Below are 26,265 nucleotides of genomic sequence, written 5' to 3' on the forward strand. Positions count from 1 at the left end.
GACATCATCGTTCCCATGAGTTTCCTCACCATTCCAGTCAGGATACACAATGGTAAAGATTTGTGGCTGCTAGAAATACTGTTCATGGTCATGGGAGGTCCTAATTATTTTCTCTGCAATGCCCAGCAGACTGAAAATTTTCTCCAGATGTATAAAAATGGAATTTGAAAGCCTCAAGAGCCATAAGATTACTTCCCTCAAACCCAGAAGGTTTATATTAAAAATGTCATTACCAAAAAAAAAAAAAAAAAAAAAAAAAAGGCCAAATCAGATGCATTCAAGATCAAAAACTCTTTGCACTGAGGCTGAGAAATATAAAAACCATTTTTTTTAATTCCTGATAAATACCACATGAAAGATTAGCCAATAAAGTCTTTATATTTACAGAAATAACCAAGATTCAGATTCAACTGCTTCCCTCTAATCATCTCCCCACATCAGTCTCCAAAGCAAAAGCAGCCAAAAAAAGCCCCACATTTGCTCCTTGCAGGGCTGAGACTCACCTAAAGCTCTAAAATATGGGAAACAGTTCAGTCTGCACAGCTCCCTTAATAACAAACTGAAGTAAAAGCAGTTGTCATGTGCATTGTCCCTTGGCCATTGTCTTGGTCTTAAACTCTTCAAAACCCATCCCTCTGCTGTACACTGGATGTGTTCAGCAAAAAGCACAGATTTCAAAATAAACCTAAATAAATGGGGCTTGGAAAAAGGAAGCTGTTAAAAAAAAAATAAAAATCCTTTCTGCTTTTCTTTGCAAAGCCCACCCCAAGTTCTTGTTGATGTTCAGGCTCAAACTGGGCCTCTTCCATCCTCTCTGGGTGCTGGAGATGGAAATGTGAGTCCCACCCCGGCCCCTGCAGAGCCTCACAGCGCGTTGTACTCCACACATTTGGATGGGTCTGTTGGGAAGTGCTTCTGGCAAATGGTCATGAGCCTCTTCAGCCCCTAGGAATCAGCAAAACAAGGACAATTCTGTAATAAGGCTGCAGCTGTTGAACAAACTTAATAGCCTAGAGTATTCTTAAGCTTAACAAGAAGAATTAAAAAGAAAAGGCTGCTATTTGGAGGTTGGGTTTTTTATTTTGGTTGTTATTCTGTTCAAAGTTTGAGATTCTCTTCAATATTAGAGGAGTTTGTGGGATAATCAAAAAGGCTACAGGTTCAGTCCCACCTGGGAAGATTCACAGTGAAGGATCACAGCAATTCTTTAATCCCTCTTTATGACCAAGGGAGCAAATGATATCATAATTAAAGATACATACAAGAAAGCTGAATATTAAAATTAATTCTAAAGATCAAAAAGCAGTTTCAAAACAAGCTGCACAGCCAAGGCAAGAACCAAACACTTCTCAGGAGGAGAACTGTGGTACCACACAGGACACCACAGAGGCAAACTGAAGCAATCAAGGAGAAAGGCAGCATGTGGACTTTTCAGTTCTTTCAAGGCATCAATTGACAAAAACAGACATGACAGGAACCCTGTGATTATCTTCTTTCAAGTCACACAGAAAAGTCTAACAAAGAAAGCCAACTGCTGTGGTGGAAGTGTAATTTAGCAGTGACATTGTACTCCAAGATGGCAGAGTCATGTCCCTGTCATGAGACTCTCCTCATGGAAGGCAGCTCCTCACTCAGGGAAAAATTACTCAAACGAATCAAAAATGATTCAACAGGATGATGTTTTGGGCTTTCTAATGCAGGCAAGCATGGAAAGTATGTCCCAGCACCACAATGATTCCTTGTTTGGAATGTTCTCACTCCAGGGTGCTGTAATCAGGAACATGTTGGCTTCATGCAGCTGCTGGGAGCATGGGTAATAAATATCCCATGCTCCAGTTTGAACCAAACTTGTCAAACAAGACCCATTATTTAAAACCAACAAGAAGAACATGCATGTTTAAAGCCAACTTCATCGTGGTGCTTCAATGAGTTGAGTAATTTAGAAGCAGAGATACGAAATTCACAGTGGAAAGATGAACTCAAGGATTTTCAAGATGTAGCCCCAAAAGCAGAGAAGGGACAAACTGGGGAATTCATGCACATCTTCCACAAGGTGTTAAGAGAGACCAAACAACACTCCAGAGTAGAGAATCCTTCTGTTCCAGGAGTGGCAAATGGGCAAAGAAGACCAATTATTGAGCAGCCTGGTCTGGAAGGTTCCCCTGCCAGGGGAGTTGGAACTTGATGGTCTTTTAAGGTCTCTTTCAGTCCAAATCATTCTGTGATTCTATGAATTATTCACCACTATGGCCACGCAGATTAACACAGACCATAGCAACATTAATTAGTTTAAAACTATTTCATCCATTAAATACTTCCAAGCATAACTGGAGCCTGTCTCTGAAGATGCATAATCCACATGCCAGTTTTCAATTTACGAAATAAATGGTCAAATTTAATTTGTTGTCTCTGTGAGTGTTTGGAGGTCCCTGTGACTTCACGGTGACATATTTTCAAGTTATGCTATTAAACACTAGAGTTGAAGAGAAACCAAAGGTTATACTGCAGCCCAAATACAGAGAGACTCAGAGAAGGGGAAGTTGCATTTTGCAAGTAATTTCCTTGCAGACATCTGCAGAAGCTGAAAAGCAACAGGAGATCTGCTGCTGCAGAAGGAAGACATTTATGTAAACCTCCCCTGCCAGGAGCTTTGAGCTCCATGATGCTGCTCTGGAGGCTTCAGAATTAATCCAGAAGGGTTTTTATCTCAATGAAACTGAAACTGGCAAGAGCCAAACACATTTAACAATACAAAGAGAGAAGGCTTGATTCCCCAGACCTGTCCACCCACTGTATTGAAAGGACAGAGTAGAAAAATAGCACTGCTACTAATTCACAACCAGAAGTCCACATGGGTATGAAGATGCCCAGGAGGAACTAAACCTGGAATTTTGAGCCCAGATTGCTGAACTTATTAATATATGCATTTATCTGGTTTCAGAAATAGTCAGAATGACTGAATTTTACAGTATTAAATTCTGTGCATGTTTAAAGCATGAGTTAAGCAGTGAGGGGCCTCAGGAGAATCAAGCCTGTATTCACAGCTGCCTGGGTGTTCATGCAGGATCACAGCAGTCCAGACAAACCCATCAGACTGTTCCTGGCCCAGAAGTGAACAGCCTTCAGGTCCAGGACGAGACACTATTAACTGGCTGTTACATTTGACCCAAATAACCAGTCCATTCCTGGGACCTTTTTTACCACACCACCTGACACCGATGTTTCCCAGAGATGCCCCTACACGAGCAGAGCTGCTGGATTCCCAAAGCTGCCATTACCTGTATGTATTTCCTCTGGGTCTCATCGTTGAGCACGTGGGCCACGTGCTTGGAGAAGATCTTCTCGCGGCCCGTGCGCGCGTGGATGCCAACCATGGTGACTCCAATGGGCCAGGGAGCGTTCCCAATGGCCATCTGCAGGTAGGCATCGTTGGCCTGGGGAGGGAAGGGCAGCACTCAGCATCACACAAAGCATTTCTGCACTGCCAGCTGCTGTTAAACACCCACTGCAGTCTCCCTGATCCGGTGTCATTGCCTGGTATTAACCGACTGCACAACGCGCATTCCCGCATGGAGCTCCGAGGGAAACAAGGACTATGGACTTTCCCTTAGGGAAAGTAACAGCTGGATAAGGCAGTCTGGTTACCCTGACCAAAACTAAGATTTACTGGGATTATTTTCAACTCAAACATCTCTGGTTATAAAAGATTACATTTGTAAGCATGCTAAAGGCCAGAGCAGTAGCAGCAGTAAAACAATCAAGAATTTCCCCATCAAGAGCACAGCTCCTGTTTTAAAGCTGTAACAGACAACATTCCTAGGAAAAAACAGGGATAAAATTCCAAGGGAAAATTAATAGAAAGAAAGGGAGAAAGGAAGAGAAGGATAGAGCTTTAAAAAAACCCAGCATAAAAACTGAGAACCAGCAAGTGACAGATACAATTACAGAAAAAACCTGAAGGACGTGGAACAGGACATTCCTTCTCTATTAGAGAGCAGCTACAAAATCCACTGATAAAGAGTTCATTTATCACCTCCTATTCAGAAACTGGAAAATAAGAAGCAGCAATCATGACCAGTGGGTGCAGATTCTTTCCAGCTAGCACTGAACAAACTGGGAGGTGAATAATGAACAAGGCAGGGGGTGGCAGACAGACCTAAAAGCAAATCTGAAAAGGGGACAGAGCTCAGTCATCATCTGCATGAGGCAGAATCTGAACAGTCTTAGTCAAATACTACTTGCTGACTTTAATATACTTTTGTGATGAAACAGAATGTGAACATGCAACTAAAGACCCTTGCAGGACTGTCACAACAGGGTTAATTAAGGCTGAGTGGACAACTTGAATTCTGGCATTTGCCTACTGTCAACACATTGATTTCAAAATTAAAATCTTTCAAGCTTTTCAACTAACAAAGCGGCAAGAATTTGTGGCTGACAATATTCACTAGGCTGAAGAAAGCAAGCAGCAGGCAAAAAGAGACAAGTCTCTTAGGAAACAAAATTGAAAAGGATGTGACTATCTGTAAAAAGCATTAGCCTAAGGCAAAAAAAAAAGCAAAACAAAAACAAAACAACAAAACATCCAAATGTGTACTCAAGTCAACCAAAATCTCTCTGTGAAGTTTACTTAAAGGCAAGCACCTCCAGGAGAGAGAAGCACTGCTGATTAACCCAGAGATACACCACATTCCTGCATGCTCATTAGTTTGAGAAGGTATTGGAAAGGGAATTTCCACACAATGATGACAACCAAGAGAAAAAAAATGCTACAAAACAAAACCCCACTATGATACATCCCACATGTTCAGTTCTGCTTCCAAATGATTTGGATTAAATTTGCCTTAGGGCTTATAAAGTTTTTTTTCAGCACCAAAAGCAGGTTTGCTTGCTCACTTGACAATTATGCCAAATCCTCACAAGAGCAGTAAGAAATAGCAGAAATTTAAAGGCAAAAGACAGCTCAGTTTCCTCTGCATACACAAGCTGCTTCAGCAAATGCTATTGGTATTTGAGTTTCACTTCTGAAGGCAGCTACAAATAAAACCTAACACTGCCTTTGGTCTTCTGTCCCAAAGTACTTCTGCCTCCTCCAGTGAGCAAACTTCATCCAAAAAACCTTCTCATGAACTTACCTCAACCTTAACCAGGCCACTTAATGTGAGTATAGACAAACAAAGGGACAGAGCCTCATATTCAATAACTCAGTTGCCTCAATTAATTCCTAGCTCATTAATCATCAACACTTTATTACTATTCAATACCTTCATTTAACCTTAGAACATCAGGTTTCCCCTAGAGGAATGCTCTGCAACTTAATACACCCATCTCTGAGAAAAAATTTCTTCATGTTTGCAAAGCTGTTGCAGTTCCATGAACCTCAAAAGATCTTCTGTCAGGCTGTGGATCAAACACTACTTGGAGCCTAACATTTCACAGCCATTTTTCATTCTGTTGGGACAGATATTGTATTTCCAGCTATGCATCTTCAAAAATGAAAAAAAAAAAAAAAAAAAAAAAAAAAGGGAATGCTGAAGCAATAAACTCACGTCTTTTACAGCCAGACACTGTGAACATGATGGAAGAGTACAAACAAACTTACCTTCACATATTCTCTTTGCAACATAAATTTAATAATATCTGTTATTGATTCTTTGATGTCTGCAGGAAGTGTCTACAGGAAAGAGGAGAAAGAAAAAAAAAGACATTTACTTCAGAACAGCAGCTCAGGAAAATCATCTTACTCAGCATTTATACAAAGTTTAACAACTACCCTTGCTTGAGGAGTTTTACAAAGGAAAAACATGTTTGTTATTCAGATGAAGGATCTGAAGAGCAGAGGTTAAGTGGTTACACCTGGAAGCTGATGGCAAAGTGCAAAATGCAACCCCAATTTTCTGTCGTGTCTGCAGCCCAGGGAGCAGGTGCTGCTTTAAACAGCTGGAAAAGCAGTGGGTAGGGAGATTTCACTGATTGAGATAAAGCCAGAACTGGGTGTCAGGAGCTCTAGATACAGAAAACTGTGACCAACTCACTTATCCCCTGTCCTTCAGTGAGGCCAACACTGCCCTAGAAAGGGCACCAATTCTGGGTACCTGGGAAGCAAAGGCTGATAATGAACCATTTCAAGGTGATTTACCCTTTTGCGGAGCTTCCTGAAAAGCGGGCGCAGGTAGGACTCTGTCTGTTTCTGAGTGGCGCTGTTCAGCTTCCCCTGCACGCCCCGTTTCACATAATCCTCTCTGGCATTCAACTCCTTGGCCCAAACTCCCAGGAGGAACTGCAGGGAGCAAACACATCTGTGTCATGGTGCCATCTAGTGACTTCCCCGCACATCAGACAGAGTAGAGGGCTAAGCGACCAAAGGCAAAATGAGGGTTTTTTTGAGAAATCTGAGTTAAGAAGGTAAACCTTTTTTCAGAAAGATAAGCAAGGAGGGAAAGGAACAATCCTCTTATCTCAAATGTACACACACAATTTAAAGCTTCAACTCCTGCTGGGAATTTGATCACCACAACAGTTACAGAGGCACCATCTGACTCAGCTGAGAGGCATCACAGGTTTCTTGCCAGCAAACAAGGAAACAATTTCCTGCCATCCACTTGAACCTGTGGACTTCCTTTAAAACTCTCTAATTTCACTAACAGTATTAGGTGACATTCCAATTCAGCTTGCACTGTTCCAAGGAAACTCCTCTGAAGGTTTTTATGCCACAATACTACACAGAGGCAACTACAGACAACTACCTCAAATATCACACGAAAATCAAAACCATATTTATTTTGTCTGGAAAAGCAGGACCAGATTTTGAAGAATGCTGCTCTCCCGAGAGCTCTTTCCCAGATCTGGCACAAGTCACTGTTGTGACTAACAAAGGCTGTGGAGTGCCAAGCATTTCAAAAAACCCACATCTTACACATAACATGTGAGATTTTCCTCTCAAGCAGCTGAAACCCACCCTTCTATTCTTGAAATGCATCTGCATGGCGGTAATAGTATGACACAACTACAGAATAATTCGAGTCTGTTACCTTCAAGAACTTTGTTATGATGTCCATATCATAGTGATCATCACCTCTTCCTAAGGATTCTCCCAAAGCCTGGAACAGGGGAAAAAAAAGGCCATTATTTATACTTTGTCTAGTCTGCCAGCACCACAACAGCAGAGCATGGTTCATTGCACCATGAACTGCAATAAATTCCACAAAGAATCCCAAACACTGGTCATGAAATAGCTACAAATGCTACTGAAATTCATTAATCTATTAAAAATATTTAGATCAAAATGCCAATATGATTATTTCTGAAAAGTCAATGCAACAGTAATTCTTCAATCATTAACTACTGAATTATTGGTATAATTAGCAGCTGACAGCACTGTACTAAGAGAAACTGTGGGTGCACTGCATTTTTTGAGATCCCCAAAACCATCAATTAACCTAATTATTTTGTTATGCTATTTCAATTCTCTGATGTACTTTTTACCATTTAATTGCAACCATGAATTTGAAGGAACAAATCTAAAACTCCTAAACCAAGCAACAAACCACTAAAAAGCCCAGCTGTATGCTCCAATACTCCACCATCCTGCCAAAACCTCAAAACTGTAAATAATAACAGTAAGTTTTATAAACATTTTCCAGTAGGTAGTTGGATTTATAATCTATTTCCATTGCCCTCACAATTCCAAAGTGAGTTTTATTTTAAAAAATCTCCTAGATTTGGAGTCAAATTCAATGTAAACCTTTATGCTCAAGGCAATGCAGCTAAAGTAACATAAAATTAAGATGTGGTGTTTTCAAACTTTTTAGAAAAAGATTGTTTGCATGGCTCAAACCAAGCCTGCCCTACTACCACAAAAAGGGGTTATTTTGAGAGCTAACAGATCAATAAAATGCAGCTCCAACACAACTGCTGCTATCCACTCTGGTACTGCAGTTATTTTAAACCAGAACCCCTGGCACCATAACAAAAATCCCAGACTATTTCTTAATAATAATGTATTCCCTTCAGCTTTCAGTTATAAATCGTATTATTTCCTAAACGCGCTTTTGGAAGGACGTTATGAAGATTAACTCCTGCAAAGGGTTTTGAAGATTAAGGGTAAAAGTCTTCAGCTCAAGTTAATGTGCTTTTCAAAACATTATCCTGAAATGCCAGGTGCTGAATGCATTTCCTAGCACTCACCCTCCACTCACTCACACAACCACCACAGGATTCTTTCAAAACAGAGCAGCCATTTGCACTCAAGTTTCTGGGACACATTATCTCTGTACTTCTTTTATTTCCTGTGGTCTGCCTACTTCTGATGGCTTTTTTTTTCTTTTCTTTTTTTTTCTTTTTTTTTTTTTTTTTTTTGTCCTAGATGTTTTCATATCAAACATTCTTTCTGTGTGTCTATTTTTCAGAGTCCTTCTTCCTTCTACAGGGAAAATTAATTGCTACTGATTTTATTACCCTCTCAAATACTCATTGGAAAGGCTTTGGCATTTATGACCAGGTAATGTATTGCAATTAAATTCCCTACTTCTGAAATCCCTGGAGAATGAACCTTTACTGTATCACTGTCTTTGCAGGCAGCACCTGTCCCCTTTAGGATGAAGTGTTGTAAACAAAGACTTGAGTTTTCACTTGTCATTTGTAGGCACCTACAATGCAACTCCAGGCTTAGAAACCTAAATTTTCTCCTTAAGAATCTTCAAAACGCCTAAGTCAGCTGTTGAAAAGAAGATAACTCTGTCTAAACAATCCTGAAGCTTTCTCACAGCAACATACTACAGCTAACATCCCTTAGTTATGATCTATCCCATACTTCTAACTCTTCAATAGTTGTATTCTCCTCATGGACTTTCAGGTCATTCTGGGAGTCATCATCTCCTGCTTCTTGGCCACCAACAATTTCATTCAGATACTGCTGATCAATCTTATCCAAAGCAGCTTTCAGGTCGTTTCTCAGGCCCTAGAAAACAGAAGAAAAAAGAAGAAAAAAAAATTACTGATTTATAAAAAAGCCCCGAAGTAAATAAAAGCAGTTCAGTACTGTCACTGTGAGCATCCAACTTCTGTTCAAGGTGCAAATTCTGTAAAAACACACATAAGGGTTTAGCATTGTTGTTTGAATTTAACTGAACTCCAATAAAAATTTTCTGCTTCAGCACTTAACAAAAAGCAGGTGCATGAACTTCTGAAGTGTTCATACCTATGAAAAATACTTTTTACAGTATTTTCACAAAAAAAAAAAAAAAAAGCCTGGAGGATGGAATCAGCCTCTAGGACTTTCTTCAAGTCATTTTCTCTAAGCAATGCACTGAACCACCCTAAAACAAATGAAAACCAGACCATAACCATTTTCAGGTCTAGAAGTCTTCACATCTGCCCTGAAAAAAGCTGTAAATAAGTCTCACTCCTTCAGTGCCAGACATAAAACAATAATATTGCTTCCTTTTATTACAAATTATTTAAACATAGCAGAATGTTTTATACAGATTCACTGCTTAAAACCCTCAACTTCAGAAGAGGTGACTAAAAAAACCAGAATCAGTTTAAAACCATACACATAAAGTTAAAAGGTCCTTTCAAATAGAACAGAAAACTCGCCTTAACCACAGTTGAAGGATTGAAGGATTTACCTTCTTGTCTTGAGACTTAAAATATAAAGCTCTGTAAAGGAGTATGACATTTCTTACCCTCAGATAAATTCAGCCACTCCACAGGGAATGGATATGTACAGTTACTTCCCCTCTTCCATCATCATACTTGCCTGTCTGGAGCATTTCTATTAATCATTTAGTTCCTCTAAAAATGTCTGATTCACAAGGCTGATTGACTAAGCAACATGCAGAATTCCCCCAGACAGCAACAAGAGTGACTGGAACATGTAACAAAAATCCAGCACAACCCTATTTATGGGCCCTCTATTTCCTAATCCTGCTCTTGTGATAGATGTCACTGGAGGGGAAGCTTTCATTAGCAGAGCTTCTATTTCTAGACCTGTTTATCTTTATTTTAAAGACTTGGAGAGGAAAAGGCTTCCCTTTTATGGGCAGCCCCAGGAAAGACATTTAAAACAATTCGGTTTGCCACAAATTAGGGAAGAAAATGCAAATTGTCACTCTGTTAGTAAGGCTGTAAGTTTGGTTAACAGTGAATGCAGAACAAACCCCATCTGTACTTCCTCACTTATCTGATAATTTCTTAAGACAAAAGGAATAAATTAATTATCTCTCCAAGTCAGTTTTTTAGTTAATGGCTATTTTAAAAGAAAGAGGGAGAAAATGATGTTTCTATAACAAGTTATAGCTCTGGAATCCAGGGATTAGAAAAATCATTTATATCCCAGAGAGACAGTATGCAGTCCTGCTCTTACTTACCTGTGCCTTTACAGGGGTGCACATAATCACAAACACAGGTTTATTTTAACAGTAAATGACTGTTCCCTGCTTATTTAAAAGCAGGGCCAGAAGAAGCTGAGCTATTAGTGCCACTTGAAGGCCCCTTTTCCAACTGACAAGGGCCTGGTAGGTTTCTAGGGCTGAACTCTCTAACATAATTGTAACTGCACAAAACTCTGATATTTAACATAGTTTCTCAGCAAGAAAAATCAGACAAGAGCAGGTATTCTCTTTGCTGTCTACTACCCCCTCCTCCTGAAAATTAATAGTTACTGAAATTGATTTTCGGCAACTTTTCCAGGGTTACTTATTGATTACCCCAGCACAAATAAGTAACCAAGAGCCAGTCTTACCTTGTTTACTTCAGGTGCAAGAATTTCTATCTTCCTCAGACGTTGAAATGCATCATAATCTGTTTCTCCAAAGAGCCTGATGGGCTCGCCCCTCTCTCGTAACCTCCTGATAACCTGAGAGGAATCAAAACACTCCCTGATGCATAAAGGAAGCAAAATAAAATCCAGAATGACAGATTTATTTACTTTGCTTAGAGTAACAAGCTGAGCTGGACTGAAAAGGAAATAGCAATATTTTAAGCAGCAGAAAAATGTTCCAGACACTTTACAATCTAAATATAAAATTCCCACGGTATTTCAGTGAAAGGTCATTCCAAATATTACCCATCCAAATTCTGCATAAAGTCTCAGGCTCTTTGATACAGCTGAACTTCCTCTTGCTCTGACTTGTTCAAACAAATACACAAAAATCATCCCTCTGGCAGAGCTTAAAAAACATTTTCAAAATCACAAAGGAACTTGACAATAATCTCACTCACCTATTTGTCTTGGCAATAAAAACACTAACTGGGCTGCAGGTTGTCCCAGCACAGCTAGAGATGATCTGCTGAAAACCCTCATCATTCAGAATTTGGGAAATGTGAAGTCCCAAAATCTAATGGGATAATTACTTTAAAAGTAGATATAACAGAAGTGAAAAAGCTTCCCTCAATTCGATTCAAACCTCAAACCAAACATGAAACCAACAGCCCTCATTACAAGTCCTGTAAAAACCAGAATATCCTGACAAATTAAGGGGAGGTGTGACATGCTTGAATGACCTCAGCTGTGAATTTCACTATTTCCAAGATTAGAGTGTATTCTGTACTTCTGAACTTCCTGCTTCTGCTTTGGGGTGTGGACCTGTTTGTGAACTTAAATCCACACGGGCATTTTTATCCTTGGAAAAAGAAAAGAACATCCCAGCTGCTCTGGCTTTAGGACTGTTTCTTCTAGAGGCTAAGGTGAACATCCAAAATTTAGTTTCTAAATTTGTGTTCAGAAAGAAGCTTTTCTTTCACAAAGAAAAGAAGCTCGGGGGGAAAAAAACCTTGGAAAAAGTCAGCATGCCATGTTCAGCACTATGCAAGGATAATGCTGATATTCAGGGTATCACTCTGAAAGAGTTGTAAAATGTTATACAACATTTGTATAAATCCTTGTATCAGAGAGGCTCTACCCATCTGTACCTCCTTATGCATTCAGTTGGACAGCAGAGCCCTGATAAGCAAAGATGATCATTAACTGCTAACTGTAAAAATGGAAGCTTATTATTTAATAAAACTGCCACTAAAAGTACACTGGATGAAACAGCCCTAAGAAGAAATTCCAGGTGCATTTGCTGTAAACTCAGGGAGTTGGTTTATGGTGACTGATTTTACCTCCTGTCTGGAAAGAGTCATTGGTAACTTCTCCTCTGCCAGTTCAAGTTCCAGCACTGGATTTGATGTAGCCAGTGGTTTCTCCTCCTCTTCCTGCTGCTGCACCTACATTCAACAGCCACAGTTACTCATGTGCAATGGAAACAAACCCACATATTGATGAGAAATGATGGCAAGATACAGAACTCTGGAACACAGACTTTAATATGACAATATAAATCTTTAGTTTCACAGTTTTATGGTCCATAATTGCATCTCACAGAACAATAAAAGTTCTTGATAGTATCAGTAATTAACTAACACTTCTGCAGGTTGCAGGAAGTAATCTCTCCAGCAAACAGAAAGGACAATTGCTGAAGTTTGGCTGCCACTTTAGCAGGCAGATGCCAGCATTGGTGCCAAAAATAGCAAAACCACCCTCTGCCTGTTGATTCCTGCTCCTACCCATGCAAGGCCATTTGCATCACTGTGTGATGAACCAGAAGAGGGAAATGATTCAAACACAAAATACTCTGACAAACACAAATATTGGTACTGTTCCCAGCCTGCTCCACTTCCTCATCCAGCTCCCCTGGACCTGCACCTGCACAGACAGAAGGACAGGAAGGAAAACCCCAGAGCAGGGTGAGAGTGGAGCTGCTTCTTCCAGGGTCAGTGCCAGCTACAGTGTTTATTACCTGCCAGCTGAGCAGAGTTAGCAGTGATCCACAGTTTCTGTTGGGTTTTGAGAGGCAATGCACCTCTCTAACCTTGTTTTAAGTAATGCACCTCTCTAACAACCTTGCCAGTTTCTTGCAGGTGGAAAAAAAAACCCAAACAAAAAAAGATATAACTCCTCTTAAGAACAGGAGATCATTAACAACTACTCTTAGGCTAAAAGAAGGTCCTTGAATCTAAAAGAACATTCCTTCTTCATTATTCAGTATTTTAATAATGCAAAACAACTCTTTGATCAAAGTAACTTTGAGACAGCAGCCATATAACTACAGCTCCCTGGATAAGCTCAAACTCAACACTTCTGACAGCAGGAGCAGGTTGCTGGTGGTAATATTCCTATAATAAGGAAACATCTTCAGTGCTCACTCATTTCTTGTTTCTTTCTTAATTTATTTCCTTTCTGTACTTGCTAAATGAGAAAGCAATGCAATTAATGCTGGAGCAGCCTGCAGAATTCCTGTACATGGGCAGGCTGTATTTGGGTTGATCAATTTGAGGAAGGGACTGGACATAATTTATTTTTTTAAAAGAGGTTTTTTTTATTCTTTCAGACCACATTGCTAGCCCTGCTCAGGTGTCAGTGTGGCTCCATGTGGCTGGCAGGATCCACCCCTGGGGCTCCAGCTACAAGATTCAGCCACAAATTTACAATTAATGCTGTATTAGCAAACACAGAAAAAATCAATCCTATAACTACAGGTGTTTGGAATGAACAAGGAGAAGACAATTAAATCAATGTTGAACACAAAGGGAGGGGGGGAAATAAAATTTCCATCAATGCAGGGAAGGAGGAATTGACAGGGGACAGAAAATATGGAAGAACGATGTAAAATTTTATTTTTAAAAAATCTACTCTCAGAGCAGAAGGACACACACAAATTTTAACTTACAAACATTCTTGAAATCATAAAGAGATAGCTGCACTGGAAGAAAAGATTTGATCCATTCTGTCAGCTGGACTCTGAGTTATAAGCAGTATCTTTACCACTGTTATTTTTGTTTCAGTGCTTTCTTCAAGCAAGTGAAATTATTCTAACATAATAAATTGAAGCATAGTAAAAAGGTACATGAATTTGAAAGGAAATCAGTCTGTGTTCCATGTCTCATGGATAAAATAAAGAACAAATGCAAAAATCTGGCAGGCTCTACAAAGATACTAAACTTAACAAAGTAACTTATTTTAAAACCATTTTCAGAGTTGCATTTCACACCAAAACTGGTGCTGCAGCAGCACAGGTAACACCACTTTATCCACATGAGATTCTGAAGAATTCAAGCCAATGCTCCAGAGGCATCAGGGAGCCATTTGCACTTGGGGGAGCAGCTGGAGTCACGGAGCTTTCCCATGACTTTACGCTGCGCGTTCCGAGAATCACTTTGGCATTGACGTTCAAATGTGCACAAACAGATCAAGGTTTCAGAATAAGTCACCAACTGGGTAAAGGTCACTTGAAAACAAAGCTCCTGTTTGTGTCCTCTAACAGCAAACAAGATTATGAAACTGCCTTTCCCCAGGGAATGCATCCCCCCCTCCCAGACACCCCGTCAGGCAGGCAGGCAGGCACACGCACTTGTAAAAGACAACAACATTCTTTCCATTTCAGTAAACTCTCACCCTGACACCATTACAAGGCAGATAAAGCCTTCCACATCACCCATTTGTTGCAAAATGCATCCGAGGTTACCAATTGTTTCCAATATTTTGCCAGCAAGAACATAAATGCTGTTGCTGCACAGCTTCAGTGCTGGGTGGTTGATGGCCAAAAACCCAAATACAAATTTAGGAGAGTTGGCAGATCTTTTTGATGCACACCCACACTATATACTGATTTCTTTTGGACATTTTGACAATGAAGATCGGATAAAATTATCCAAATGTATCCATTTTTTCTCAATAAGGGGAGGAAGGCGGCTGTATCAGATCCAGTGTTCATGCCTAACAGCACAGTTTAATAAGGAAGGAAGACAAGCTTTGATCCCGAGCCACTTCATGCTTTCCACAAATAAAAACAAACAAACAAAATAAATATAAATAAAAGCCAAACCATAACACAAACTCAAGTAGCTGTATGTCATGCATATCTTTCCCTGCATTGAAAATGGTTTTGGAAAGTCATACCTCTCCAGGTGGCTTCTCATTTACAGGCTAATGTATAACATTAACAGATTGAACAAAGAACAACAATTATCATTAACAACATTGATATTGCTGATGAAAAAAAAAATATGCAGACTTCAAAATAAACACACCAAGTCCTGGAAGAACCAATTTCCATACCTTGTAGCCACATCTCTGGAAGTAGGCCTCCTCTTCCTTTTTAGCTAACTCACTGCGTTTGAAATACTTCTTACTTCCCTACAAAAAAAAAAAGAGCTGTTACCAGTCCACAGTTTTTGCATGGTGCAGCAAAAATGGCTCAAACTTTCTTACTTGGCTTGATGAATTCAGCTACATCCTTTGCCCAGAGATGCCTACATTGCCACAGAAAGGGAACTAGTTGGAAGTACCTCTGAAATCAGCAATACAGAGTTACCTTGCAGGATATAAAGCAGAATTAAAAGTACAGTGTGCTTGCCAGCACTCTAGAAAACCCAAGTTTTTTGTCATATAAGGCCTTGGTGGTCTTTGGTGTAAAGTTTCACTTCCGATGTGCACAACCAGGCCCAGCTTGTTTAGACAAATCACAGTAAAAATAATCATTTCATATTAAATCAAGGAGGTGGGAGAGATCACCTTTATACACAGTATTTTATCAGCTTGCTTGGAGCAGCTTTGGAGAAATGTGCCTGAAAACACATTCCAGACACACAACAACTGGAAAACGTGGTCACCCCAAAGCATTTTCCTGGATTAGTACAAGCTACAATTTCTTCCTTCGTGCTTTACCTGACGTACAAACAGCCTCTGATGCCAAAACTCAAAATCAGACACCCCTGAAAGGGGCTCTGCTGTACTGTGGGGATTTTAGGCACACACACCACTCAGACCCTGCCCGGATATGGGGTTTTTAGGCACAAACACTGCTCAGATCTTATCTGGATATGGGGTTTTTAGGCACACACACACCACTCAGACGCTACCAGGGTAAGGGGTTTTTAGGCACACACACACACCACTCAGAGCCCACCCGGATATGGGGTTTTAAGGCACACACACACTGCTCAGACCTTGCCCGGATATGGGGCTTTTAGGTAAACACACCACTCAGACCTTATCCGGATATGAGGTTTTTAGGCACACATACAGCTCAGATCCTACCCGGATATGGGGTTTTAGGCACACATACACCGCTCAGACCTGCCCGGGTATGGACAGAACGCGGCTGTGGGGAGGAAAGAAGCCTCACTCTGTTCACCAAAGTTCGCACCGACTTTTCTCATCTCCCAGTGCCCGAAATAAACTAAACCAGCCCCAAAAGCCCCCGGAACACAGCGAGACTGAAGCCAGGCTGCATCCGAGCCCCCAAACTCCTCCTGGCTCCTTCCCGATCCCATCCTGGCTCATCCCGGCTTCGGGAAACGCAGGCCTGGGCCTCTCCGCACGCCCTTCCCGGCCCATCCCGGGCCGCTCCCGCCTCACCCCCGCCGCCCTCCCCCTGTCCCACACCCCAGGCGGCTCCTCGTGTCCGTGCCGGCCACCCTCACCCCCAGGAGCTCCTTCTCCTCCAGCTGCTGGCGCTTCCTGCTGATCTCCCGCTTGAGGATGTCCATGGCGGCCTCGGGAAGTGCCGCAGGAAAACAACACCGTCACTTCCGGGGAGGCCTCGCCGCCGCGCAGCGCCCCCTGGCGGCTGGGAGGAGCAACTGGGAGGACCGTGCCAGTCCCTTCTCCAAGGGACAAGTGACAGCGAGAGAGGAGATGGCACCAAGTCGTGCCGGGCTAGGTTTAGATTGGATATTAGGAAAAGTTTCTTCAGAATCCACGTAATATCATACTGCTGTTGGAGGCAGATTATTTAAAGTGATACACAGACAGTATAATCACAGTAATTATGATACAGAGCCAAATTTTACTACATTTCTTTCTTTCTATCAAGGAATGTAGCAAAAGAGGTGGGATATGATTTTTACAGGGGTCTTTCCCTGTTTCAGTACAGCTAGTTTTACAAAGGAGTGTTCGGCAGGTTCTTTAAAGACAGTCTGCATGCACTTTATTCAGCTGTCTTCTCTGTTTAGCTTGAAAAAAATCTTTGGGGAAAAGTCTCTCTGGCTGTGTGTTTGTACAGTGCCTCATGCGATGGGCCTTGGCTGCAGATGACAGATAATATCAGATAAATCGTGGCCTCGGGTATTAGGAAAAATTTCTTCCCCAGAAGTGTTGTGGAGCACTGGGACAGGCTGCTCAGGGAAGTGGTGGAGTCACCGTCCTGGGAGGTATTTAAAAGATGAGTAGATGTGGGACGTGGGGATGTGGTTATTGGTGGACTAGGCAGGGTTAATGATTGGATTTGATGATTTCAGGGATCTTGATAAATGATTGAACGAGGCTGGTTACTGGCCAGACACACAGAGTGCAAATGCCTTGTAGGAAGGTGGGATGCCTGTGAAATCTGGTATCTGCTTCCTTCAGGCCTTGAGGACTGAAGTAGCTGATAGGGACTGTCTGGCACATGCCAGAGCTAAATGCTTTTGTCATCAGCCACTCAGCATTTGTGACACGGGTAGTAACATTAAGAAACCTCTTGTTTTCCTTATTTACCTGATTTTCTCCAGCTATTTCCACTCCGCGGCTTGTGAAGTCTAAAGGGTCCAGAAAACGCTTGGAAGGATGAGTAAGAACCCCTCTCAGATTTTTTTTCACCTTTAGGTCCTCACAGATTTCTTCCTTGTATTTCCCCATTGTTAGCTCCATTGCTTCAGTTGCTGTTTTGGAGAGCTGTAACCACAACTGGCTTTTCACCCACTAAAGGTAACCTGAGCTGTGTGCCTTGACTCTTCCCTGTAGAAAATGGCACAGTGGTTTACCAGGGTTGTTTAACCCCAGGCTGGAGGGTTCTGGATTTAAAAGTCGTGCTCTGCTTTACCTCAGGCTCGAATGCAATCACTTTGCAATGAGGAAACAGGAACAGTCCTCCTACGCTTTTCATAGTTCTATAAAAGGAAATTATATCACATCTGATGGTGATAGAATCCAAGAATGTCTCTAGATGGGTCCTGGAGGAATGTGCCCAGATTTGGGTAAGGGTATAAGTCAGGAGGCTGTAGGAATACTCTGTAGTGGACTTTGTGGTAAACTAATCCAGATGGTCATGTCAGAGTGCCAGCAGCCCCCTCAATTTACTCTGGAGTACACACAGCCTTACACACCTTGCTTCATTTCCTGCCCCAGCCTGACACCGGCCTGGTTTTGGCAGGGATACAGGTAATATTCTTCCTAGTACCTAGTGCAGTTCTGTGGTTTGGATCAAGCATGAGAATAACTGATAACACACTGATGTTTTAGTTGTTGCTAACAAGAGTTTATACTAAGTCAAGGACTTTTCAGCTTCTCATATCCTGCCAGTAATGAGACTGGGGGACACAAGGTGACCCAGACAGCTGACCCCAGCTGACCAGAAGGATATTCCATATTGTATGGCATCACAGTATATAAACCGGGGGGAAAGTTGGTTGGGGGCTGCTGCTCAGGAACTGGCTGGGCATAGCTCAGCAGGTGGTGAGCAATTGCATTGTGCATGACTTGTTTTGTATATTATATTATTATTGTTGTTGCTGTTATTATTATTATTATTTTCTTCCTTTCCTATCTGTCCCATTGAACAGTCCTTCAATCCAGAAGTCTTCTCACTTTCACCCTTCTGATTCTCTCTCACATCCCTCTGTGGCTGGGGGAGAGTGAGAGAGAGCCTGTGCACCATCTGGGATTAAACCATGACAGACATTACATCTCAATTAGAGGCAGTACAAAAGGAGGGAGGAAAGCCAACTCACACACAGTATTTGTGTGAAAGATGAAGTTACTGCCAGGTGAATCTTAGACCAAAGACCTCCCAGTTAAAAAAAAAAAAAAAGAAAAAAAAGAAAAAAATTAAGGTGTCGGGGAAGGGTAAAAGACACAAGGAAGCAGCTGATTAGTTTATGTTGGTGAAACAAATTTGGCAAGGTTGGAAAGTAATGCTGTACCTCTAAAAGTTGCCTAAAAGTTCACTAGTGATGACTCAACTTTCCACAATTGCTTTTCTTCCAGTACTTGTGGTTCTGTGCTCTCTTGCCTCCAAATCAAAGCATCATGTAATGTAAATCCCCTCTGTGATCAAGACATTGTCTTGTCTTGTGGACAAGAAGTGGCAATCTACAGAGTAGTACATCTCCCAAAAGAGTTACTGTATGCACGCAAACATCTAGTTATGCTGGTTATGTTTTTCTGAGGATATTCACCAATATCTCCCCAAAGAAGGAATGAGAGGGGAAAAAAAATTGTGTCATCCATGTGTTTGAGATTTCCCTTTTTGAAGAGATTACAAAACCTTCTAATGTATAAGAAGAGGTGTTATCTTTTTTCTTTCACTGACACCTCATGAAGAGATCCACTCTTGCTTCCTGTCTGATCTCCTAATGGCAAATCTGTTTGACTCCCCTTTGCCTTGAGGTCAGGGCAGCATTTTCTGAGGGACAGGGATTGTTGAGATGGTTGGGTCAGGTCTCAACTGGACGCAGTTCAAAGCTCCTCTGTTCCTCAGAACATCTTCCTGAGGCAATATCTATGCTGGCAATTCGTTATGGTCCCTGCTCGCTTAGTTCTGGATCTCTCATCCTCTGACTGTCTCCATTCACACATGCTCCTTGGCTCTAGGGGGGATATCTGGAGCTCCACTTGCTGGACAAACTCCTGGTGCACAGGAAAGCTCACAGTGGGAGGTTTCATCCTTGGATCACATACTGGAAACTGTTCCTCCACACTGCAAAAGGATTTCTCCAAGTCACTACTGTTCTGAGGAGCCCTTAGAGTGTGGAAACTGTTTAACTCTGTTGTGAAAGCAGACAATTCCTTCCCTGTGCCAGTCCCTCATCCATGCAATTATCCCTTAGATGACATCACTGTATCAGATATTTTTAACACAGTGAAATGTGTGCTTTTCCAAGCTGCATTTCAAATTATTAGTTTATCATACATGGCATTACTCTGCTCACTAGAGTCAATTAGATCATAGCTATAAATCCAAAGCTTGACTTTGTTTTCTACTGCTTTTTTGATTTGTTTTCTACTGCTCCTGTTTTGCTTTTCAGGGCAGTCCTGATGGTTTGGTACCGCTGTGGCTTTGTATTTCTGTCTCTCATGTAATAAATAAATGGGATATTTGCTGTCAGGGCCATAGTCAGGCCTTTAAGCTCTCCCAAACCCAAAACCAAAGTCTTGAGAGCTCCCAGCAACTGAGCTTGTGTCTGGAAGCAATAGTGTTACCCATGTTTTCCCAGATCCAGGTTTCTGCGGACCTCTGGAACAACCCCACAGAGTTAACCACAAATCTACTTTGAAGTAATTTCCTTCACAACATTAAATATGAAATCAAGACTGGAAAGGGAAATCTAGAAGTTACTCAGAATCTTGGAACATTCATAAAAGAGCCTTGTAAGCAATAGAAATACAAGCTTAAAACATACATGAGGTGTTTCATTCCAATTTCTAGCTGGTTAAGTGATTGCTCAGCTTTATCTGCTGCAAGCCAACTGTCAACTACAGACAGATTATTGAAGGCAGCTCAAATAACCTAGTTTCACTCAAATAACCCAGATGTCATCTATTTGCCAAAGTGGTAAAACGGATCGGAATAATTTTGACTGCTCTCAGTGGTTGTATTCAATTCACATGTAGTTGTTTTCAGGTCATATCTTTATGAGCATCCAGTTTCACTTATCTATTTGATACTAAAACGGGGAAACCCCCAGTTCAGCCAACATATGCTTTCACTCACACACAGGAGGCAGAAGTGATGCCTTGCAGCTGACCAAGATTGCAGAACTCATTTCAAGTAACAAGGGCACAGATGACTCTTGGAAACCCTTTTCAGATAAGTACATGGTTCCTTTTATTCATCTTCAAAACACTATACCGAAAAAGACATTGGATAAAATTGCCTTTACACCATGACTAAGTATGTCCACTTCTGGCAAAGGGAGCTCTATATCCAGTTTCAGTCTTTTTTTATTAAAACAGTCTTTAACTTTTTGGGAGGGATTAACCCACACAATTCCCCATTTTTGCCCCCACATTTACTTTGTTTAGAGGCACCTCCTGGTGTTCTAACAGACATTAGTTAGTATTTCTGCTAAGGATTGCAAACTGCACTTCCCTACAATCCTGACACTGGGGATGGGCCCATCCCCTCCATTTAGGCAATTTAAGCCACTCTGGGCTTTCACTTTATAATTCACCTTTCCAAACAGCACACAATCTCCAGGAGGTCACAGTCAGAGAAACACTCAGCTAGTGGGAAGATTGAGGAAGAAATTGGGAGTAGTGCTCCACCACAGGTGTTCAAATCCCACTGCAATGACAAAGAAAGCTCATGGGGGAGGAAATGGCAGAAAAAAGGTTCCCACATTTCTAACAGACATAAGTCTTCCAAAGTGTATGACATCTGTGTATCGTGAAGGAGGCATTTGAATTTGGTTTGTTTTGCTTTTTAAAGTATCACTTGATTAGTTCTCTTGGTAAGTCAACCCCTGCAACTCCTGTCTGCCAGGACACACCTCTGTAATGCACTGTTTAAACAGTTAGCAAAGTAGTGACATCCATATGGATGTTACTGGTTAGTAAGGTTAGTGTGGCTTTTAGAAACATACTTGAAATAACTGTTTGGCTGCTAATTATCCTCTGATTTTGACAAGGGAATATTTACGAGCATTGTTTTGGTTGTCTATAGGATGCATGAGTCTTTCCTATCCCAGCAGTTTTTATCTGTAAAACTGAGGTAGTGTAAAAGCTCATTGTCGCTTCTAAAAAGCTTTGCATTTAAGAACAGCTAATTATTGCCAAATTGGCTGATATGTGAGATATCAGATGAAAATTCTGTTGTTTCAGGAACAGTATTCGTAGCTCAGCTTAGGGCACTGTGTCATCAGAGTCCCTAATGAATCGGTCCCAAGATGTCACCAGGGAGAATGTGCTTTTTTGACAGCAGTGGCCATTTGTGGCTGTTAAAGAATCCAAAACATCTTGGAGGAAAATGATCATGCTGTCTTTTTTTGTTGTTTTGGTTTTTTTGCTGTTGTTGGTACTTTTGTAGCTGTTCTTTCTAGCACTCCAGCAGTGCAGGGCAAATGATGTGAAGCATTGAACATCCCTACTCACAGCATCAGTCTGCACTACACATACCCAAACAACAAAGTCTTTCCAGGAAAGGTGCAGTTACAGGACTAAGCCCTGCAAATGCAGACTGGGTTGTCAAACTGCATGCACTGTGTTTTAGATCCATACAACTGTCTCTTTTTTCAACCTTCCCCAAAGCAATGTCTACACTTAACATCCCTTGGGTTTGAGACATTTTAGCTGTATTAACAGACACCTCCACTCAAACACCACATAGATTTGTTGGATGGTATAAAAGCACATGAAAACATCTATTTTTCTCCTGCTTTAATGCATATAGAAGATAAATGGTTGAGCATAAAGTATTGTACTTCTGAGTTCATTAGCTTCTATTTAACACAGACAAGAAATCTCTCAAAGTTATTACAAAATGAGCATCGTTCTGTGTTGTCAGTTTGATCCCTGCAGGATGTGTCCATCTCAGAGAAAATGCCCTTGCAGGTGCACTGGCTGCCTCAGCAGAGAGGTCAGGGATTGAATGGGTGATGGAGTCTTCAGTATCTACACAACTCTGAAGGTAAATCCAAAGGGGGTCACATTAATGAAAATGCTGCTGTATGTATCTTACTGCTGAATAAAAGCACCGTTTTCAGATGTTGTCAGTCTCCAGCCTGACAGAGATTTAAAATTCACATAATCTCTCTTTTAAAAGTGCATGTGTGAGTAGATTTTGAACTCCATTGTACCTTGCAATGAAATTTTATTTTTCAGAACTGAAAAGCAGGCAGGTGGTTATGAATGTGTCTGAAGATATTTCACCAGCCTGAAACGTAAGTACTGTTGGAAAACATTTAGGAAAATACAACATCTTAGTAGGAGCTGCAGCAACTTTTCATGAATTTATTTTAGTTTGCATCAGTACTCTGAGCTACAGGGATTATAATTTAGTAGAGAAACTCTCATTGGGAGAGGGGATTGATGGCGTTGAGGCAGCAGCCCTGTGAGTTGACAGGGATGCTAATATAGTCACGACAGAAGTTTAGAGAGCAGATCAGAGCAGCTGGGTGGGCTGATAGAGGGGATCAGGGCAGCCCAGAGGAGCAGTAAGAGGATCCAAATAAGTGGATTAGTAGCATACCAAAGCACACATTACTTTTAGTTTTCGAACTCCCATTGATTTTCCAGCAAGTGCATTTCCTAATGTGTGGCAGGAGAAATGGAAGGGGATCAAGGCAGACTCGAGACACAGAGAGCAGGTCCCTGTGGCAAGCTGGAAACAGTGAGAGGCTGGGCTGGGGAGCACAGAGTAACATCCCCACATCAGGCTCAGTCAGGACTTGGAGGAGGATGGCTGCTGCCTGGGCTGCATCCCGCAGCCTCAAGGAGCTGTCTACCGGTGTTAAACGCTTTTGTTCCTGCAGCTGATGCTGCATTTGTTTTCCACCCGTAGCTGCAGCGATTGCATCGCTGCACCCTTAGCTCTGCCTTCAGCGGCTGTGGCTGAAGGAAACTGACACAAAAATGGAGGAATGATTAGCAGCATGACCCTCTCGGAATGCTCTCTAGCAGGGGGCTCGCTGGGCTGCTGGACCCTGAGCTGAGCTTGCTGCAATTTGTGCCTGCAGCACCCACCAGAACTGGGACTGCTGACTGCTGTGCTTGGGCTGGCACGATTGACACTGACTCTGGGATGACCCAAAGCTCAAACGTGCCCTTCCTGGGGACACCAGCCTGGCTTTACATTTCATCTCTTAAGCAGAGGTGGTAGTGGTGCAAAGATACATCCAGACTAAAATTTCTAGTCACTGTTACTCTTTATATAGCACCAAAGTTCAAATTTCTGGGCAAAATAACAAGCCCTGCTCACATTGTCCTCAGCTCCAAGTGTGAAGCACTTAGATTGTAAGGCCAAAATTAGTTCAGCTTGTGGTTTCTCTATGTTGCAGAGAAACAGAGGATGTCCATGTATATGGGCAGATTTCTTTTCCACATCCTCTTTCATAAAAAAGAGCATTGTCGAGACCTTTTCTTCTTCATCCTTCAACCACATCTGTTGCTTAGACACCTTGGTCTCCTCTCCGCTCCTCCCAGAATTCAAATCCAAACACTGGTTTGTTGTAGGAAGACTTAATACCTTAATATGCAATTATCCCACAAGTATTGGATCAGAATGGATGACCATCAAGCATTGACTCTTAGAATACAGTGCCCTTCCTTGCAACCTTAGTCCAAGCTGTACATAAATTCACAGAGGGGAGGAAAAGTCCAACCTTACAGTCAAAAGCGGGTTTGCATTCTGATATGGAAATATTCAGAGGGTTTGTGGCACACAAAGAACACAAAGAACACTTTGTACATCGATTCAGTTATATTCTTTATTGTTGAAACAGTTCTGGAATGTTTTGGTCTTCCTGAGCTGGCAAAGAGATGAAAACATTGCTCTGCCCTTAATGCTTTTCCTTAAAATTTATATGAGAAAGATTAACAAGCAGCAGAATGGACAAGAAGGCATTTTAAAACTGTGTTCCAAAAGAAAAAGAGAGTAAGGACAGAGACATGAAAGGTCAAGTACTGTGACTCAGATGGTACAGGAAAAACTTACGGAGGATTGGGAAACAAGTTAAACCGCACTCCTGACTTCAGAATTCTTCAGGACATCCAGACACTTTCCCCTCTAAAGACCCAGCCCTTGGATATGCCAGCCTGAGAGCCTGCTGAAAGGGAAGGTTTGTAGTGAGACAGCACAGCACAACGTGGCCTATTGTGGGCCTGGGGGCCAAGTACTGCCCACATGTCATATGACCACAAAGCCACCACTGGAAACACTGCTGCAGTTTATAAAATCCTCAGTGCCATTCATTACATGTAACTAACCAAAATAGCTCACCTATTAACCTGTCACCTGTGCAGCTCCTGGTCTCCAATTTACCTCTTCACCCTTCTCCTGCTTCCTAATACCACATGGAACCTGGTCAGGCTCCAAGATGAGTGGTAATCATGCTGCTATTAATAAGACAGTCAGCAGCCTCTTCCCACTTAACAGGGCCTCACATGAATTCCTTGACATTAGACTTTAAGCCTCAGATCAAATCACTGAGGTTATGAGACTTTCTCCAGTATAATTCTTCCAACTGGAAAGCTGAAGGGGTTCTTAGTACACTTATTTAATTCTCCTCAGCTCTAGGACTCTTTAGTCATCTTTGTCCTATTCCATCCTACTTCTGAATAGTAAAATATTATAATGAAATGGGCACACCCGGAAACAAAGAAAAAGTCTGGGACATCCTGTGTAAAGAGCACTGCTGCTGTTAATACTGAAATATTATTAGATTAATTATATTTGATCAGTTTTCTGAAATGAAAAAGAAAAGTATTTTACACACCAGAAAATTTTTGGGAAAATTACTATCAGTTAGAATGGGGAGGGGATATTTTAAAGTAGCTTGAAGCATAATAAAATGTTAACTAAGAAATAATCAGGGATGATCATACTGACTTGGGACATGTTGCAAGATAAAGCCCTTATTTAGTTGGCTAATTTCATGGCATTTTGAAAAACACATTACTCAGTTAATGGTTTGAGGAAAGACTTAGAAACCATTCATGAATAGATACAAAATGCTCAGAATTTTTCATGTTTTTCACCAGAAAAAAAAAAAAAAAAGGACCTATGGGTTCTCTAATATGTAATAATAACAACATGATACCAAGATAGAAACTGAAATAAAAGATGAAATTAAAAGCTGTCTGCCCCCTAGAGCCAGTGTGCATTTTATCCTAAGTGACTTGGCTGCCACAGCAATGCAGGCAGTGACTATCCAGGGTGACACAAGGCAGCTATTCTAACGGGATAAAGAGGACTTTCATCTCTACATTTCTCCAGCTGGAATAATGCAATGGTGGCCTGTGACAAACGAGCAGATGATCCCAGTCCCAGTTTTAGGATGCCCACCCCAAAATGCCCAACAACAGGCTCACAGCTCCCTGTACATGGGAGCCTTTGAGTTTGTGTAGTTTTTTCCTAAGTCTCAGCTGAGAAACACCAGAAATGCAGGACAGAAAACTGTTTCCAGCTACCAGATCCTCCTACGTGTGGTGTGGATAACTACAAGACTTTGACCTAAAGTCACCTTGTCCTAGTTTCTAATTCACTTTTATGCAGATGAGATGGCAGGATCAGGGCCATGGTATCC

At 41.5% G+C, this 26,265-nt stretch overlaps 1 protein-coding gene and 1 long non-coding RNA gene across 7 annotated transcripts; one reads left to right on the top strand and one right to left on the bottom strand.

Annotated features, from left to right (window-relative positions):
- Positions 1 to 306: 306 nt before the first annotated feature.
- PRPF18 (pre-mRNA processing factor 18) lies at positions 307 to 16,568 on the bottom strand. Its single transcript, XM_083860593.1, has 10 exons — positions 16,468 to 16,568; positions 15,101 to 15,178; positions 12,106 to 12,210; positions 10,745 to 10,858; positions 8,813 to 8,959; positions 7,032 to 7,100; positions 6,140 to 6,280; positions 5,603 to 5,674; positions 3,279 to 3,434; positions 307 to 945 (listed from the first exon to the last, which is right to left on the bottom strand). Exons 1-10 carry the CDS (start codon positions 16,531 to 16,533, stop codon positions 865 to 867), a joined length of 1,029 nt encoding a protein of 342 aa, XP_083716719.1. The 5' UTR covers positions 16,534 to 16,568; the 3' UTR covers positions 307 to 864.
- A 767-nt stretch (positions 16,569 to 17,335) lies between these two features.
- Positions 17,336 to 26,164, top strand: LOC310908544. 6 transcript variants are annotated; one of them, XR_014589871.1, is made up of 6 exons: positions 17,336 to 17,483; positions 17,630 to 17,731; positions 20,742 to 20,835; positions 22,527 to 22,649; positions 22,844 to 22,902; positions 23,523 to 26,164. It is a non-coding gene; the product is annotated as an uncharacterized lncRNA (long non-coding RNA). The 6 variants fall into 6 exon arrangements; XR_014589869.1 differs by lacking the exon at positions 17,630 to 17,731 and having other exon boundaries at positions 17,336 to 17,594; XR_014589872.1 differs by lacking the exon at positions 20,742 to 20,835.
- The last annotated feature ends 101 nt before the right edge of the window (positions 26,165 to 26,265 follow it).

Source organism: Zosterops lateralis (genome assembly GCF_965231275.1).
Source record: "Zosterops lateralis genome assembly, chromosome: 4".
Classification (NCBI taxonomy): Eukaryota; Metazoa; Chordata; class Aves; order Passeriformes; family Zosteropidae; genus Zosterops; species Zosterops lateralis.